The 16,411-nt window shown below is 43.9% G+C and overlaps 1 protein-coding gene across 1 annotated transcript in view; it reads right to left on the reverse strand.

Annotated features, from left to right (window-relative positions):
- LOC138566911 (TNF receptor-associated factor 3-like) overlaps positions 1-16,411 on the reverse strand; it is a 515,375-nt gene that overhangs the window by 27,352 nt on the left and 471,612 nt on the right. The window contains exon 10 of the mRNA XM_069644644.1: positions 9,745-9,934. Within this exon, the coding sequence (XP_069500745.1) occupies positions 9,745-9,934 (190 nt within the window). The remainder of the gene's footprint in view (positions 1-9,744; positions 9,935-16,411) is intronic.

A 16,411-nucleotide genomic window follows, 5' to 3' on the forward strand; every position in this document is an offset into this window, starting at 1 on the left:
CAGACTCTGATGCCCTCGGTGCAGATTTGCTAGCATCTGACCATCGCTCCCCTTTGTCCCTTGGCAGCCGCTTTTCACGCTGTCTCCCTTCTTCATTTGTCTGGCACTCTGCCTCCTCTCCAGAGTCGGACATTGATTGTTCCCAATTCACGCCAACTCCTTGCGTCATCGTCGTTTTTACTGATTTCCAGCCTATCCAGGGACAGTCTCCTGCTCCCACTACTTCGGGTGACATCCTCAGTGTCATACAGCTGAGGGCTCTCCAAGCGCTCGTCTTCCCTTTTCCCTTGGGACATTGGTTCTAGTCCCATTTCATCATATATTTTATCGATCGTTTCCCCGATGCTTCTGGTGTCGGAGTCATCTTCAATATTTGCCCCACTCGTGCCTGGTACTGAATCGTACGCAGGAAAGAACTCTTCAATGTCTTTCCATTCTACAACAGGATCGGGTTTTTTAACTTCCCGCTCCAGATATTTGAGATTGCGTGCCCTCTGTCTACGCTTACGTTCAATATCCTCATCGAATTCCTTGCGCTTCCTCGCCAATCCTCTGACCTTATCATCTTCCCTTCTCCTTTCATTTCTAAGTTCATTTGCCCTTCGAACTTCCTCATCTTCTCGTCTCTTTATCCTTTTTTCATGTACTCTTTGCTCTTCTTCCAACCTTTGCTGATTCTGCCTGTAATGGTCATAGGCTGCTTTCTGTTTGCGATCGAGCTGCTTTTCTTGCTCCTCGCGATATAGTTGTTCTCGCCTTAGCCTATCTTTCCTTCTTATCCTTTCGTCCCTTACCTCCTTTTCCTTCTCCTCCCTTCTCTGTGCCTCATCTGACTTCTCTGTTGGTCTTTCATCATCACTTCCTTTTCCATCGAGTTTCAACAATATCTGTCCTCCCATCCATTCGTCTTTTGCGAATGCTATCTCATCTGTTCTGTCTTCGCTTCCTTTCCATTTCTTTCCCTCTCTCTCCTTATTAAGAGGTGCACTTGTCTGTGCCTGATCCTTCCTCTCATCATCGCGTCTCTCCTTGTCCCTCGGGACTGCAGAGGCAAGGTTCTTATCTTGATCCTTCCCCTTATTGTCATCACTACTGTACTCAGGTGACTCATATGCGGGGTTGCTATACCACGTGGCTGCTTTAAGCTCTCTTAATGGGTAGAGTCCCTCTGGCTTACTTCCCTCGGTTTCTGTTTCAGGCGGGGCAGGTGGCGCGGTAGGCACCTCACCCCCTCCGTGCATACATTTAATATCCAGTATGCGGGTGGCCCTTCCTCCTCCGACTGTTCGAACATTTTCCAAAGTTCTAGAACAGCAAGGCGTTTTTCTAGTTTTTTGCCTGTATATGTGGCATGTAAGTAAGTCGTCATATGTTGTAAGACGGCTTTAGATAAGGACCCATTCTGTGGCCATAGCATAAACATCTTGTGGGCGGTACCCTTAACCCACTCATTGCTGTATTTCTTAAGCTTGGGTGCATGTTTAGGCAGTTGTTTACACACATGTGCTAATGTAGTAATCTCTTCCATGCTTAAATCTGTTTCTAACAATACTTTCATGTAACTTCACCACTCCCAACAATATGAGCGAGCACCAAATATCGCAAGCTCCAATCCAATCATTTCCCGCCAAAACCTTGTATTACCAATTTACTTAGAACATCAATACATGTGCGATTCTCTCTAAATTATAGAACTGCATAAAACCCCTAATCAATTTCAAACAACAAAGAGACAAATTTCCTTACATGTGACACATCAACAGAACATGTACGACAAACATTAAACAGACTAGACAGACACCAGCTGGACTCAGATATCTCTGCCTTCTAATCAGTACCCCGACATGGCGTCTAAACAAACTCCTTTTACGACGTCTTTAACCATCGTAGTAGCCTAGTCGTTCCCTATTATGTGGGACTATAAGTTCACTTTTCTTCTGACCGCTATATTAAAGCGCAGGAACAAGGCGAAACCTCACCCTTTATCTCAGGTGTCCGCCCTGGTATCCTCTCTCTTCTCAGGTGTCCGCCCTGGTATCCTCAGTTTTCTCTTGGGTGTCTACCCCGGTAACCTCTGTTTTCTCAGTTATTCTTGAGTTATTATCCCCTTATATATATACAGTCTTCTCTACTTCTGACTATTTTTTTTCCGCCTCCCTCTTACTTGTTCTAATGCCTATAACATTTGCCAAAGCATTCAATTTTTTGTTTCACTCACCGCTCGCATCGTTCCTCTCTGGATCCTGGGGATCACCTACCTTACCGCCTTTTTTAGTCTTTCGCCTGATCCACTGCCCGTAGGAATGGAAGGGTTTATGTTTGTAAAACGGGTCCCTTCAAACCCACTGCAGTTTTTTGGAGAGGTTTAAGCTATCATTGTCCACGGGAAGCTTCACAGTCTACTCGGCCAAATGACGAAGGACTCGTAATATTGCTGAAGACCTAGAGTTACTTTGTGTTGACGGTCAATAGGTGTCTTATCAATAATCAATAATCAATAGTTGATGGTCAAAACCATCCTCTGCTACCAGGTGTACAGGAGGGCGGACCGACCTCTGACGGGCCCAGGGGATCAGAGCTCACCCTCAAGTACTTTAAGAAGAGATATCTGCACCTGGAGGAGGATGGGGTGCAGAATTTTCTTACTCCAACACCAATCAATAAGGACAACTCAATGGTTTGGCAAAGGGAAGTTTGTTTAATGACAAGTACAGAAAACTGGGGAACAATGGAAATCAACAGTGATGCGATCGCCCGTCTCGCTTCAACTTCCACAATCTTCGTTCAGACAGCAATAGTTATAGTGAATTTTCGTCATTGTTGATGTGTTACACTCGAAGTTTGTCATGCAATTCTATTGGTCGGGAAAGGTAACTTAAGTATAGGTGCTATATCTGTATATGGTAACAGAGTGTGAGGATTGGATAACTCTTATCAGGTGGGCATCTACGCCCATCCCTCTACATCACTTGTGATAGACGTCACTACAAGTACGACGTCTCATTGGTTCTACTAGCTATAGGACCCTAGATTATTCGGTCCATTGTGATTGGGTGGGTTACACCCCTAGACTTAAATCTCCACTTTAATTAGAAGCATGCAGAATGGACACCAGTTGCGGTGTGCCCCAAGATTCACCCTGCCTCCCTTTCATCAATCAGTACTTTAGGGCTATGTGTCAATTAGTTGGCTGAGGATGGCCTCGAAACTGTAGCTTCTTATCAGGAAAAGTTATGGCATCCTCGGGTTCTGGGTGACATCAGACGTTGGTACCTCTTTGCGCTTGGCTGGTCACGTATTAGTTCACCTTGAATCTGCTTCATTTTCCTTCTTTTGTGTATTTGATTCCCCTTCGGCCTTGCCACATGCCTGGGCCTCCTTATCTCGACCTTCATGGGGCAGGCTGCTACGCTCTTAAGTTTTGGTTCTTCGAAGTTGCCACTCTCCTCCCTTCCTGGAGTTGACCTTGAATTCCCAGGCATGAGCTGCTTCTTGCTCAGTTTCGATTCCATCATTCTTTCTAGCTTTAGCTGGAATATGAATCTTGGCCTGTTTGACCCCTAGCAGCCTGGGCTTAATTCTGCTTTTGTAAAATGGAGTCGCACTTGTATAGTGTGCTTCGTTGAGGTAGATATATAGTTGGCGCTTACCACTCTATTGTTCTACTAAGCTTAGCAAGCCATATTGTTCTCTTAGCTTCTTGCGTTCCAAGCCAATTTACAGGCGTTTAGCTAGTTGCATATTTTTCATCCTTCTTTCATGGTTACATTCTGTATTTTGCAACATTGTTTCTTCTTTTAAGTCCATTACATCCTTATTCCCTATATTTCGTCTTTACGTGTCATTCTTTGCTTGTTGTTTCGTTCATCAGTACACCTGTCAAGGCCCTTGTGTTGTCACCATTCGCCTTCCATTAAGTCCCTTTGGGTCTCTTCGGGGACAGTTTGTAGGTAGTCTTCATTTCGTGTCAACTGCTGGTACGGCTGTCTCAACGGGTACCGTGCTACCCACGGTTGTCTGGTTATAGGCACGTCAACAGGTATTGCTCTTCTGATGGGCACTGGCCAGAGCCCTAGCGCTGCTCTTTGTTGGTTTATTTGCTCCTCATATGTCACATATCTTGGCGAGTATGTTCCTGGTATCTCAAAATGGGTGGCTGGAGTGCAGGCCATATTTGAGACCTCCTCTACACTTGCAAAGGTAAATCTGTGCTACCCCATATTCAAATGTAATCCTGAATTAGCACCTGTTGCATGGTGGTAGAGTGCTCAGAGGGTGTGGGTGAGCTCTCCACTTCTGTGTCATCTTGGTCATCTCCCTCACCTTCAAAGTCTCCCTTCTCATCTTATTGCAACAAGGCACATCTGTGTGTGGCAATGATATGCAAGGTGCAGCACACCAGCATGAGGCTGCACACCTTGCCAAGTGAGTACATGAGCGTGCCATCTGTGCTGTGCAGACATCTGTTTTTTAACATGCCTAAGGCACACCCAAACACTGCAGGGATCTTTACCTTGGCCCTATTGTAACTCTGCTGTGCCACAGTTTGGAGATTACGCACTGGGGTCAGCAACTGTGGTTTGCATGGATATGCAACATGACATGTGATAGTAGAAAGAAGAATAAATATTGGTCAGATTGGCAGGCATTCATGATGTGTGATTTGGGCATAGTGACCCACCTTTGATGATGGAACAGTTAACTAGCAGCCATGCTTGCCTTTGGCTCATGATTCACATCAATTGGCAAGAAATAAGGTCTATCCAAGCAGAGTTGAGCAAGTGCAGAGTGGGTAAAAGCAAATTGCATTTATGTGCCATTAGACATAATAAGAACAAAGGATGCACTCGACATTTGTTTGTTAGAAGCAATTCTTGATTGTGCAATGTATTTATTCCCCAGCATCTAACACTAGGTGGTTCCCTTCAGTTAACAGACTGGGCTTTTGCGTAGGCATGGGAAAGGCGCTTTGCCTGGCCCAATATATTTGGATTGCTAATGCTTGTTTTTAACTGGACATCAGTAAAGGACACACATCGTGCTTATAAATGGAGTGGCTGATGGCAGGCCTGGTTAAGACGCTTTCTATTACCCCACTCCCCAAAGTAGCACGTTTACAAATCCAGTTGAGTCCATTAACTCTCAGAAGGCTGCTCACAGCTCACTGGCAAGGCACTTTGAGTGCAACGTTTGATGGTAAGGCTGGATTAAAGCAGGTTTAAAGCGTTTCCATGAGGTGGAAGTTTTGGGGAGGGAGTGCAGGAACTGGATGGCAATGGCCATAGGAATTAGCATGGCCATGGGCAGTCAATAGGTGGGCAAACAGCCAAAGCAACACCTACACGCTTTGTGTCCCTCCTCATATGCCATTCCTCCCTAGCTGTGCTTGGCCACTTAATAGCCCTAACTAAAAATGACCATCCACTGATTATCAATCAGGTCAGTATAGTATGTCAGAACTGCAAAGGATCTCTTCAGACAACCTTAACTTGATCCCTTTCTACTATTTGCTTTATCAAAATATCGATATAAAATAGAGGCTTCCTCTTTAAAACATACAAAGTCAACAGTACTTTAAACCTGTGCCCGAGTCATGCATGAAGAGACATTACATGGCCCCGGTGCCTAGCAGCACAATATTAAATGATGTAGTGAAATGATCTCTTAAATAGTTACCTTCAGAACAGACAAGGGGGTCATGTTAATTTGATAAATATGTTGCATAGAGGGGTGCACTTGCATGCAAAAGATCCCATCCCTGCAATTTTAAACATTTCCAACATATAGACCCTCATTATGACTTTGCTGGTGCAGAAAGAATGTCAGAAAAAAATTTCAGTAATTCCGGCACCAGCATTTTTTGCAGACCTGCAAAATACGAGTTTGCTGGTGGGACAGATCTCCACTGCCAGTAGATCAGGCCCCTACCAGCAAAGGACTCTTGGACTCCATGGAATGGGAAGTTACCGTCGTCTCCGCTTCCTATAATATCCTGGTAATACTGTGGTACTGGGTGGCAGAGACGGTAGGGCCAGTTTGCCGGCGCCGTGCCAGAATTACCGGCGTGGTCACAGCAAAGTCATAACGAGGGCCATAGTGGTGAAAAAAAGATGTTAATGCAGGCAAAATCTCCTCAACATCTTTCTTTTCATCTATCTGTTTGAATGACTGTGAATTAACAATTATTGGAAACATTTCCAATCAATTCCTCTAGAATCCTACATTGACCGGTGCACAAAGCAGGCTGATTCCATAGGGCACCATTGGCCTTATGCAGCATAAAAGAGTATGCATGCATTAAACCAGGGGTGTTGCTAGGTCTGGAAAATATCTGCGGCTACGCTAATGTTGGGACTGTCGGGACTTGGGACTAGCCAGCCTTTTGGTTGTAGCCCCTGAGCTTCTATGCGGGGCTACAACCAAAAGACCTGGGACTATACCCCCTTAAACCTCCCTAGCAACGCCTCTGCATTAAACCTTGTGGTGTTTTGAGTTGGAGCAGAGATGCATGATGGTCACAGCTAGTCCATTCAGTGGCCCCACCCTACCTCAAAACAAAAAGAAAATTCCCCAGATCAGAAAAAAAGGTATACATGTGTGTGTAGCGCCGGTCTTTACACCTTTTTTTCCGATCCAGTGTTCTTGCAGTAGGACCCCCAATAAGTGTTTTTACCATAAAAAAGGTATAATATAACTTAATTATTGTATTTGAGTTATTTATTACATTTGTTAAACGCCCAAACCCTCGGGTATCACAGAGTTGTTACAGACAGCTTTCAAAGAATTATTCAACAAAAATTACAATTGCTTACAGTAAGAGAATGGTACAAGACACAAAGGTTAAAAGCATTACATAGTCAATTTGCATATTCTGGTGACAGTCAGACCTAAGGATGCAACTATCCGCGCCTGGGTGGGTGGGTGAATGAATTAGTGTGGTTAAACTAGTATTGGTTGAATAGCCAGGTTTGTAATAGTTTTTTGAAACAGTGGAATGAATCTTCATTTTTTATGATTAGTGGGAGCTCGTTCCAAAGTTTTGGGGACATGACTAGAAAGCTGCTGCCTCCGGGTCTAGAGATTTTGAAACGGAGTACAGCAAGGAGCGACCTTTTATTAGATCAGAGTGTTCTATTTGTGACTTTTTTTCTTATTGATTTGTTTAGGTAAATAGACACTGTATTGGTGAGGCATTTGTGGGTGGTACACAATGATTTGGAAATGATTCTGGCCTTGATGGGTAGCTAATGATTCTCCCTCCTAATATTAGGGATGTGGTCTGACTTTTTGATTGTTTGTTTGTTTGTTTGTTTATTATTTATATTTCGCACCCCACCCTGAGGTATCTGGTCGCATTACAAGAATATGCATGTCCATGGTTACAAAAAGGTAGTACACATTGTAGTCACACATATGGGAATGTGGCCAAAAAACCACATTGCATACTAATAACATACTTTAAGCAAGAGGCAAGGTATATACATACAACAGTGAAATAATACAATGTGAAGAAAAGCATGGGGAAAAATATACATATGGGCGCAGGAGGAAGGTATGGTCTAAGCAGTAGTGTCTTTGGATATCAACCAGCTTTAGGTGTCTTTTCTGAAATTTTAAAAGGATTGAACCGTGCGTAGTGTGCGAGCGAGTTTCAAAATTGGGCCGCCATCAGTGGGAAGCTGTAACCCCCCACTCTTTTTGCTTTGTATCTCGGTACCCTTAGGCGGCCGGTGTTGGTTTTCCTCATTGCTCTAGAGGGGTTATTCTTGACAAATATGTCTGCCAGGTATTAGGGGCAGCGTTATTAAGGCATTTGAAGGTAAGGGAGGCTGTTTTGAGCTGGATTCTTTCTTGGAAGGAGAGCCAGTTGTTGTTCCGTCTAGTTGTTGAGATATGTTGCCTTCTGGGGATGCCCAGGGCGGTTCTAAGGGCATTATTTTGCAGGATTTTGAGTTTATTAATGATGGATTTGCTTGCTCCTAAGTAGAGGGCATTGCAATCGTCGATTTTGGAACAAGCTAGCGCACGCGCTAGTATCATACAGCTTTCCGGGGAGAGAAAGGGTTTGCAAGAATGGATGATCTTGCAGGCATATGCAGTGGATGAAGCTGTTGCACTGACCTGTCTATGCAGACTCAGGGAAGAGTCTAGGTAAAAACGCATTGTTTTGACCTCGTTGACCACTTTTATATCATTACCATCAATGTTAAAGGAACTGTATAGGTTGCTCAATTTCTTCATGTTGGTGGGGGAGGCTAACAAAAGAAGCTCAGTCTTCTCATCATTCATGCAGAGACCATGAGTGGCCATCCATGCCTGAATGATGAGGTACATTTTGTTGACGAGGGCAAGGTCCATGTTATAGTCTCCTGACAGGGGCAGGAGGATCTGGGTGTCATCTGCATAGTTAGTGTAGGTGACACCCAGATGGTCCAGATCATCAAATAGAGGTTTTGTGAACACATTATACATGGTAGGTGATACACATGAACCTTGTGGAACACCGCAGGTGATGGGGATGGGGTCAGCTGATGCGGAGGTAGAGAAGACTCTCATGGATCTATTGTTGAGGAAAGATTTGCTCCATGCTGTTGCCTCTGTTGAGAAGTGAGCCGCATTGAATAGGTGTCTGCAAAGCACCTTGTGATCCACCAGAATGAAGGCGGCTGACAAGTCACAACAGAAGCAAGAGGGCGGGTTTCCCCTTGTCCATCAGGTCATCGATCTGAATCTTCAGATCTATCAGAGCAGTTTCTGTCCCATGTTGGGGCCTGAATCCCGATTGTCAGAGTCCAAGTAACTTGTGGGCCTCAAGGTAGGTTTGAATTTGGTTATAGGCAGCCTTGTCAATGATTTTAAGGAGAAAAGGTACCGTGGTGATGGGACAGAAATTAGTAGGGATGCTAGGGTCAAGTGTAGGTTTTTTTAGTAGTGGTAGTACCCATTAGTTCTTCAAGTTGGTTGGGACGGTGCCTATGCGAAAAGAGGCATTGATAAGGGTGGTTATGAAGGGGGCCAGTTCTTTAGCTGAGTCTTTGATGACAGAGGCTGGACATGCTTCACCTTGGCAGTTAGAAGGTTTGAGTGAGGCAATGATGTTAATTACTTCTTGTGTGGATACTGAGGTACATTTAAATTGTTGGGGTGGTTTTGGAAAGAAATGAGTAGGCCTGGGCATGGTCTGCTGGGGATTCAGAGACTGTTTTTTAGCTGCTATTTTCTTTTGAAGCAGAGTGATTTTGTTGGTTAAGGATTCTTGAATTTTAGTACACCAAGTTTTTGATTCCTACGGCAGACTGTAGCTCTTTGTTCTGCATTAGTTGAAGTTTACCAATATCGGAGTTGGACGTCCCTAGTAGGAGTACATAACACTTATGCTTTGAATCTTCAGGTGCTGCAATACTCAGCAGGGCTAGGCCTGGAGGCATATAAGGGATTTGAAGAGGAGGAAAAGCACACAAAAAAACGCTTAGTTATGGTGGCAGAAGTAGTATAAAGAAGATGGCAGCCAAGGAGAGATACTAACTTTTGCAGAGGCGATAAAAGACTGCAACATGCTTCGGCAGATTGCTAGGAATGGTACACTGTGGCTGGCAGCGACCAGTAAAGAATAGTGGTAATTAGGATAATAGGAGTCATGAGATGACCAGACTGGTACTTTGGAGGAAGAGTTCAACATGTGAGGTCCATGCAATGTCATGCAGCATGCAAGCTCAATGGCAACACATGTTTGGTTTACTGTACCTGAATTAGCACCACCTTGGTACAGTGAGGCATCCCTCACCACTTCCAGGCTGTCCAAACGGTAGGTTAGAGACTCAAACCTCTTCCAAGCCTCTTGCTGCGATTTCCTGATGTCCTCCAAGGTACTGCTTTTCCAAAGGCTCTCGGTCTCCAAGCAGAGTAGCCGGTCAGACTGAGTGGTGAGAGTTTTCTAGCAATTTATAACCAAATGAAGACAACAACACAAACAATTCAGTCAATTAAAAAGTGACCGAAATCCCACCCACAATATATTTTCCACCACCTGCCAATCAAGAATATGTGTTCCAGCGTGTTTGTGATCTCGTGCCTACCTCTTCCACTAATCCTATTCTGGACTGGTACTTGCCCAGAGACACAAACAGGAATCCTTCTCCCCCATTAACAATTAGCAGCCAATAAATACTGTTCTGGGTTGATGTGGCACATGGAACTTCGTCACACAAAGTTGTCAAGGTTTAACCTCTTTAAATAATTCCCACCCACACAAAAACAATCACTTCAAGAAGGCTTTAGATAATTGTCTCTGAAAAGTTATAGGTGCCATCAAGAGCTTGATTTGTTACCTGCTTTAAGGCATAAATGTTGCAAATATTGACACATGGATTTGCTGTGATTCTTTAATAGAGGTTTAGGTAACGGAAGGTTTGGCCGCAGTAGATTTCATCGAGGGAGAATTGGTTGAATGTATTTTGCTGCATTTTACCTCAAATGTATGTGGGTGGCGAGTTAGGGGAATATTAAAGGTAGGGGGTAGTTGGGAGATGTGGGAATACTCCCCCTCCAAACATTTGTGGTAAAATGTCTTTAAAGGAAAGAAAAATTCGACCAGTTTTCCCGCAATCAAATAAATTCGACAGAACCGAGATTTTCACTACGTTGGTGCTAAGGATTTATTGTGAGAAAGCATCCCATCTGAAAGCGGGTGGTGATCGCTTTTAGTTCCCTCCCACTTGACAAGACCTTGCTGAGTAGCTCAAGCGAGACGAACTACCAGAACCTTGGAGTGCAAGTCCATGATTATGAACCCTGTGGACATTTTGGTGAAGGAGGTGTTTGCAGCATCAGCATGTGGTGTTCCAGGATTGCAAAGTGATAGTGACACGTTGTTGCAATTTATGCCTCAGCATTCTACATTTGATCATTTTATCTTTACCCATGTACACAAAACAGATTACAATCTTTTCTAGCGTCACACAAAAATCCAAATCCAGGAAAACTGAGATTTAAACATAATATTCCAACCAATTATACGAAATAGGGTAGTGAACATAAGAACTTATATGAAACAAGGAATTGAACATACGAACATTAACAAAAACGATATCAGAATGCATTGATTATTTCATAGCACCTACTGCCATTAGCATCGCCAGCCTTATTAAAGACCAAGTGCAAATGAGAGTATCACTTTGTGTTGGTTAAATATGATTTGGTATCTTTTTATACGAATATTCAACATGACTTGGGTATTTCAGTCATTTAAAAAATATCTACATATGTGAGCTGGAACTAACAGTCAGCATAGCAAAATTAAATGGAAATGTCACATTTCTTTCCGAATAACAGCATTATTTTCCACTCACAGATCTATCATCAAACACCTGGCACTGCAAGGGGAGCTCCATTTGCACCAATGCAGGCCAGTAGCCAATTTCAAGATGAGTTTGAATCACACAATGTTCTGAGCAACTTGAATCGAGCTGTCCATTATTAGGGTAGATAATAGATGATATTTAAGTAATCGGATCTAGATCAATGCCAGGATTAGAGCTGTATTTGAAATTCCAATGTAAAACCAACTAATAAATACAGCGCTTTAAAGATTGCCATTTTAGACCAGACCAATTACCTCCGAAACAACACTATTCAAGATAGGCTAGCCAGAAAAAAACACAACATTGCCAACACACCATTAAAGCAGCGGCCATGCCAGAAACATATTGACAATATAGCAAAAAGTCAAATGCTGAAAATATGATGGAACAGTAGCACTGAAAATTATTTTTTCAGAAGTAAGAAACCTTATAAACTCTAATTACACAGGGACTTGAGAAATCCATGATAATCTCTGGATTACAAATGGTGACAAACGCTGATAGGGCCATCTAGCAACCCAAAAAATTATATCAATCAGATAAACAGAGACAATGCAAGTAATAATTAAAATACATTATTTAATACAAATAGTACAAAAGTATCTGGTTCCTCTCTGGATCTCATAATCTATACTTTTGCCTCCAAAACTATAGTTTCTGTAGCTGCTTCTCCAATCTCCTCCAATGACCAGCGTCTCCTTCCTTTTCCCCCCATCTTCCCTCATCTCCACAACTCCTACTTCGCCTGTCTTCTTTCATCATGATTTATGCTCTTTCAATCTTTCTTCTTATTTTTTTTCATCACACCTCTCTTCCCCAATCAACATCTTTCCTTTTTGTCTGTCGAGCAAGCTGCTTCTACTCTTCACTCAAGCCTTCTTTCTAACTCTTGGTTCCCTTTTTCCATCTCAACCTATTACTCCTTCTTGGAAGACTTCCCCCCTCCCCCAACCTTGACTATCTCCTTCTCCTCATGCCGTTCCGATCTCCCTCCAACATACAGAATGACGGTGGAAGAAATCTCATGCGTCCTCTGATCTTGTTTTGCTTTTTTCTTCATTCCTCCTATTACTCCTCTCTTCTACAAACTCAGAAACGTTACTTCTCTAATATCACTCATTCCCTCTACCCCCTCCCTTGACGCCTTTTCCAGCTTCTTAATCACAATTGTTCCCTTGCTCCTGTGACCCGTCAGCGTCTTCCCCTCTCTCTTCTTCTAACTTTGCTAACTACTTCACCTCTAAAGTATCTTCTCTGGGTTTGTCCTCCTCTACCCCTCCTCCGCTTTCTGCTTCTCCAACACGTTCCCTTTCATCGTCACTTCTTTCATCCTTCTCTCTTCTATATGACTTTGATACTGTCTCATTCTTGACTCACGCTCTTCCTATCACTTCCCCCAGATCCTATTCCCTCCTCTCTTATCCTGTATGTATATTCCTTACTCATTCCTTTTCTCCCTCTCTCTGCATCGTCCTTTCCCTCTCCCTTTAAACAGGCTGTGATTCTTCCAATTCTCAAATAAAAACCTTCTCTTTACCCTTCCTTCCTACTAACCTTTGTACCATCTCTCTTCTCACTTTCCTCTCCAAAATATGTGAGTGTATTGCCTATGCACAAATGTCCTCTTATCTTAACATACAAGCTCTTCGTCCTCCCGTTCAATCAGAATGTCACACTTCTCATTCTGTGGAAACTGCCCTCTTACATGTCTCTAATTCCTTGCTCTCTGCTCGACATGCTAAACTCACATCAATATTACTGCTCCTCGATGTATCTGCTGCTTTCAATATTGCTGACCACTCTGTTTTTCTCTATAGGCTCTCTTCCCTTGTTTTGCTCGGTTCTGTCGTCCAATAGTTTTGCTCTCATCTTTCTGATAGAACTTACTCTGTCTCATGGTCTGACAATATCTCACCCCTCTACCTCCTCAATTTGATGTTCCCCAAAGCTCTGTCTGTGCCCCCCTTCTCTACTCCTTTTATACTATTCCTGTATCTGCTCTCATCATTTTATTCAAACGTTGTCACTTTAAAGAAGGTGTTTTCATTCTCCTTTCTCTCTCTGACACTCTTCACAACATTCTTTCAAACTGCCTCTCTGTTTTTTAATTGTGGATGCACTCCCACTCTCCTAACCTTAACCCTTCCAAGACTGATGTTCTCTTCCTCCCTTCCGACACCCTCCCTCACCATGGACCTCCCGCAACCACCTTACTCCCCCCTTCCGCACTTCCTTTTTTCTACCTTGGCTAGGAATTCCTTTCTCTCTCATAGCTCCACTTTTGCACATACATGATCGCTTTCATATTCGTAAAGGCCTGTCCTTTTCATTCCTTTCATGCAACTAAACTTCATATTTTCTCTCTTACATTCTCTCGTCTCGACTATTGCTCTGACATTTTGGTTGGTCTTCCTGTATCTCTTCTTCCTTCTCGTTGTTCCGTGTATAACCTCTCGTCTTCTCTGCTCTCCCCATATATCTGTGACCACCTCTCCTCATCTCCCACGCTATCTCCCCCTGACCCTTTGAGTCTCATCATTCAGCTGACGCTGTAGGTCAATCTATGTCTGCTCTTTTCCGTAGAGTTGGGTCTGTAGAACCCCTTTTGGCCCAGACCCATTTTTACATGCAGGATTCAAAACCGTCTCTGTTTGCCATAGCCGGTGTTCACTTGTTGGCTGTTTTCTTGGAGCTGTGGTAAGTTACATCACTACAGCCTTTCATGGAGAGCGCCTGGCTTCAGAGATTCAGGTTTGGTATCTATGGTGGGGGCTGCATTCCACAGTCCTCTGGGTTCTTTTAACACTGCACTGCCTGTTGGTTCTTGCGGTCCTGAACGGAAAAGACAACTCTGGCCAGCATTAAGGGTGGAAGGCATTGTCTAACTGACAGCAGTACCACTCTCAATCATCAAGGCACAGTTGGTAAGTTCAAGGACTGCAGCCCTCACAATCCCCTCACTCCACCTCTGGGGTTGAGGTGTCTCTGGCATACACCTTAGTAGGCTTCCTATCCCAGATTGGAAGGGGACCCTGTTCTTCCCTAACAGGATGAAGCCCCTGACCCTGTCACATACCTTCACTCTATCTTCTACGTCCCCCTCATTCCTTCTCATTATATCTACCTCTCATTTACTGGATTGAAGATGGTTTAAATATTGTGTGAACCTGGGAAATGTGTACCTGTCAGAACCTCCTCTGGCAATCCAGGCAGTACCAGTACTGTAAGTGGGGTCCCCAATATTTCAATCGTTAATTCTGTTTGTGGGTAGAGATCCATGTCCCCATCAACACAAATGATTTGTGTGAGGGGCCCTTCGATGAATTCTTCTTGTGAAACAAAGTTGGCCCAGATGGCTGTGTGATAGCTCCCAGAATCCAATAGGACATTCACAAGTCTCCCCTGTACCTTTACAGAATATGTTCAGCTTCCCACATGGAATAAATTGCACAGGCTGACGGTTTATGGGGCTCCTCCAATTCCACAAATAGTCAGGGGACTAGTCCAGGAGGCTGACAGTGTCTTCAGGTTCTGGTGAAGCTTTTGGAGGGCCCCCGTCTTGGGGTTCAGGAATGAGGAGTCCAATCTCCAACGGTTCACCCTCTTGTCTTATTGACTGAATTGAGTTATATAACCAGGTGTTCTGCAAATAACCACTGTATTTTCTGGTCTGGTGGAGGGGTGGGCTTGACTGGATTCTAATCTTCTGAAGTCATCTTTCCACTAGGTAGTGGCTCTGTGCTGAATGTTCCCCCCGCAAAACATCCTTCCCTAGATCGGCTCAGAAGGCTTAAACTCCCCAGGTTTCTTGGATCTGACAAGTGGCTCCCTGGAATGCATTTCCTCCAAAATGCATTTGCAGTATATATAACCTCTTCGAGTGAGGGTTCATGGAGTTGGTGAATTACATTTTGCAGGTCTGAGGGAAATGAGTCAGTTAATTGCTCTAAGATTAAGAACTCTTTGCCTTCCTCATACGTCTTCCGCCCCAACCATTTATTCAACATATCTCTCATCGGGAGGCACGCTGCCCTGGGGATTCCCTTTGTCGTAGCCACATGTGTCTAAGCTACAATCTCTAATGCTCTTGGCCATGTCCGATCCTGGAATAGATTCCTCCTTTTAGATGTTCATAAAGGTTGGTCCTGTCCGAATGTATGTCCTAAAAGGCCTGTTGGACCTCTCTGTAAGAAGGGGGCTATATATTTGGCCCAACGATCCATTGGCAATCCTGCAGTCTCAGGCCCTCATTCAAAGTTCACAAATAAGGCTTCAGGGTCTACTATGTCTTTCAACTTTGCAGGTCCATGGGCAGGATGGTAGGTTGACTCAGCCTGTGAGCTAGCACTCCTGGTAATGCCTGAAAGGTTTTCTGGTGTTTGTCGATAGCCAAATGACCTTTGACCAGGGCTCTCAGGAAATCCTCTGTGGTGGTAGCAGTGACTTGAAGGGGGCCTCAATTTCTGGAAAGTCTCTGTATTTGGGTCAGCTGGTAGCTCAATCCCACTGGCTAGTACGTGTTTAAGTTGTTTGATATTTCCCCAGTCTTCTCAGATCTGTTCTCGTAGTTCCCATACCAGGGATCCAAGCTGTCCTGAATTCTTTAGATCGGTTGAGGTATCTTTGAACTAGGCAGTTTCCTAGGAGTCTCTATCCCTTTGAATGATAAGTCCTGGCTGAGGAATTCTAACCCTATCCCTAGTTACCAAACCTCTCTGTTGATAGGTTCACAACTATGGTTACCCAGGACTCACTGGTTTCGGATTTTCCTTCCATCTCCTTTTGTGGGTGGCCTCTATGTCAGGGCCTAAACAATCCTGCAATGGCACCCCTTGACAAAGATCGCCTTAAAAACCTCAAGAGTCAGATAGATGATTCAAGTTTTTTTAAAATTAAAAGCACTTTGTATTGACTTGCTGAACTTCTCAAAACCGGGTGTTTCTGGTAGGTCCCTCAAGCTCCCATGGGCTCACTCCACTCTAACCCAGGCATCGCTAGTGCCCAAGGTTAGAGTTGATTCTCTATCTCTGTGACCCCTACTGTGTAGACTA

Source organism: Ambystoma mexicanum, chromosome 2p (assembly GCF_040938575.1).
Source record: "Ambystoma mexicanum isolate Mex_15411 chromosome 2p, UKY_AmexF1_1, whole genome shotgun sequence".
Taxonomy (NCBI): Eukaryota; Metazoa; Chordata; class Amphibia; order Caudata; family Ambystomatidae; genus Ambystoma; species Ambystoma mexicanum.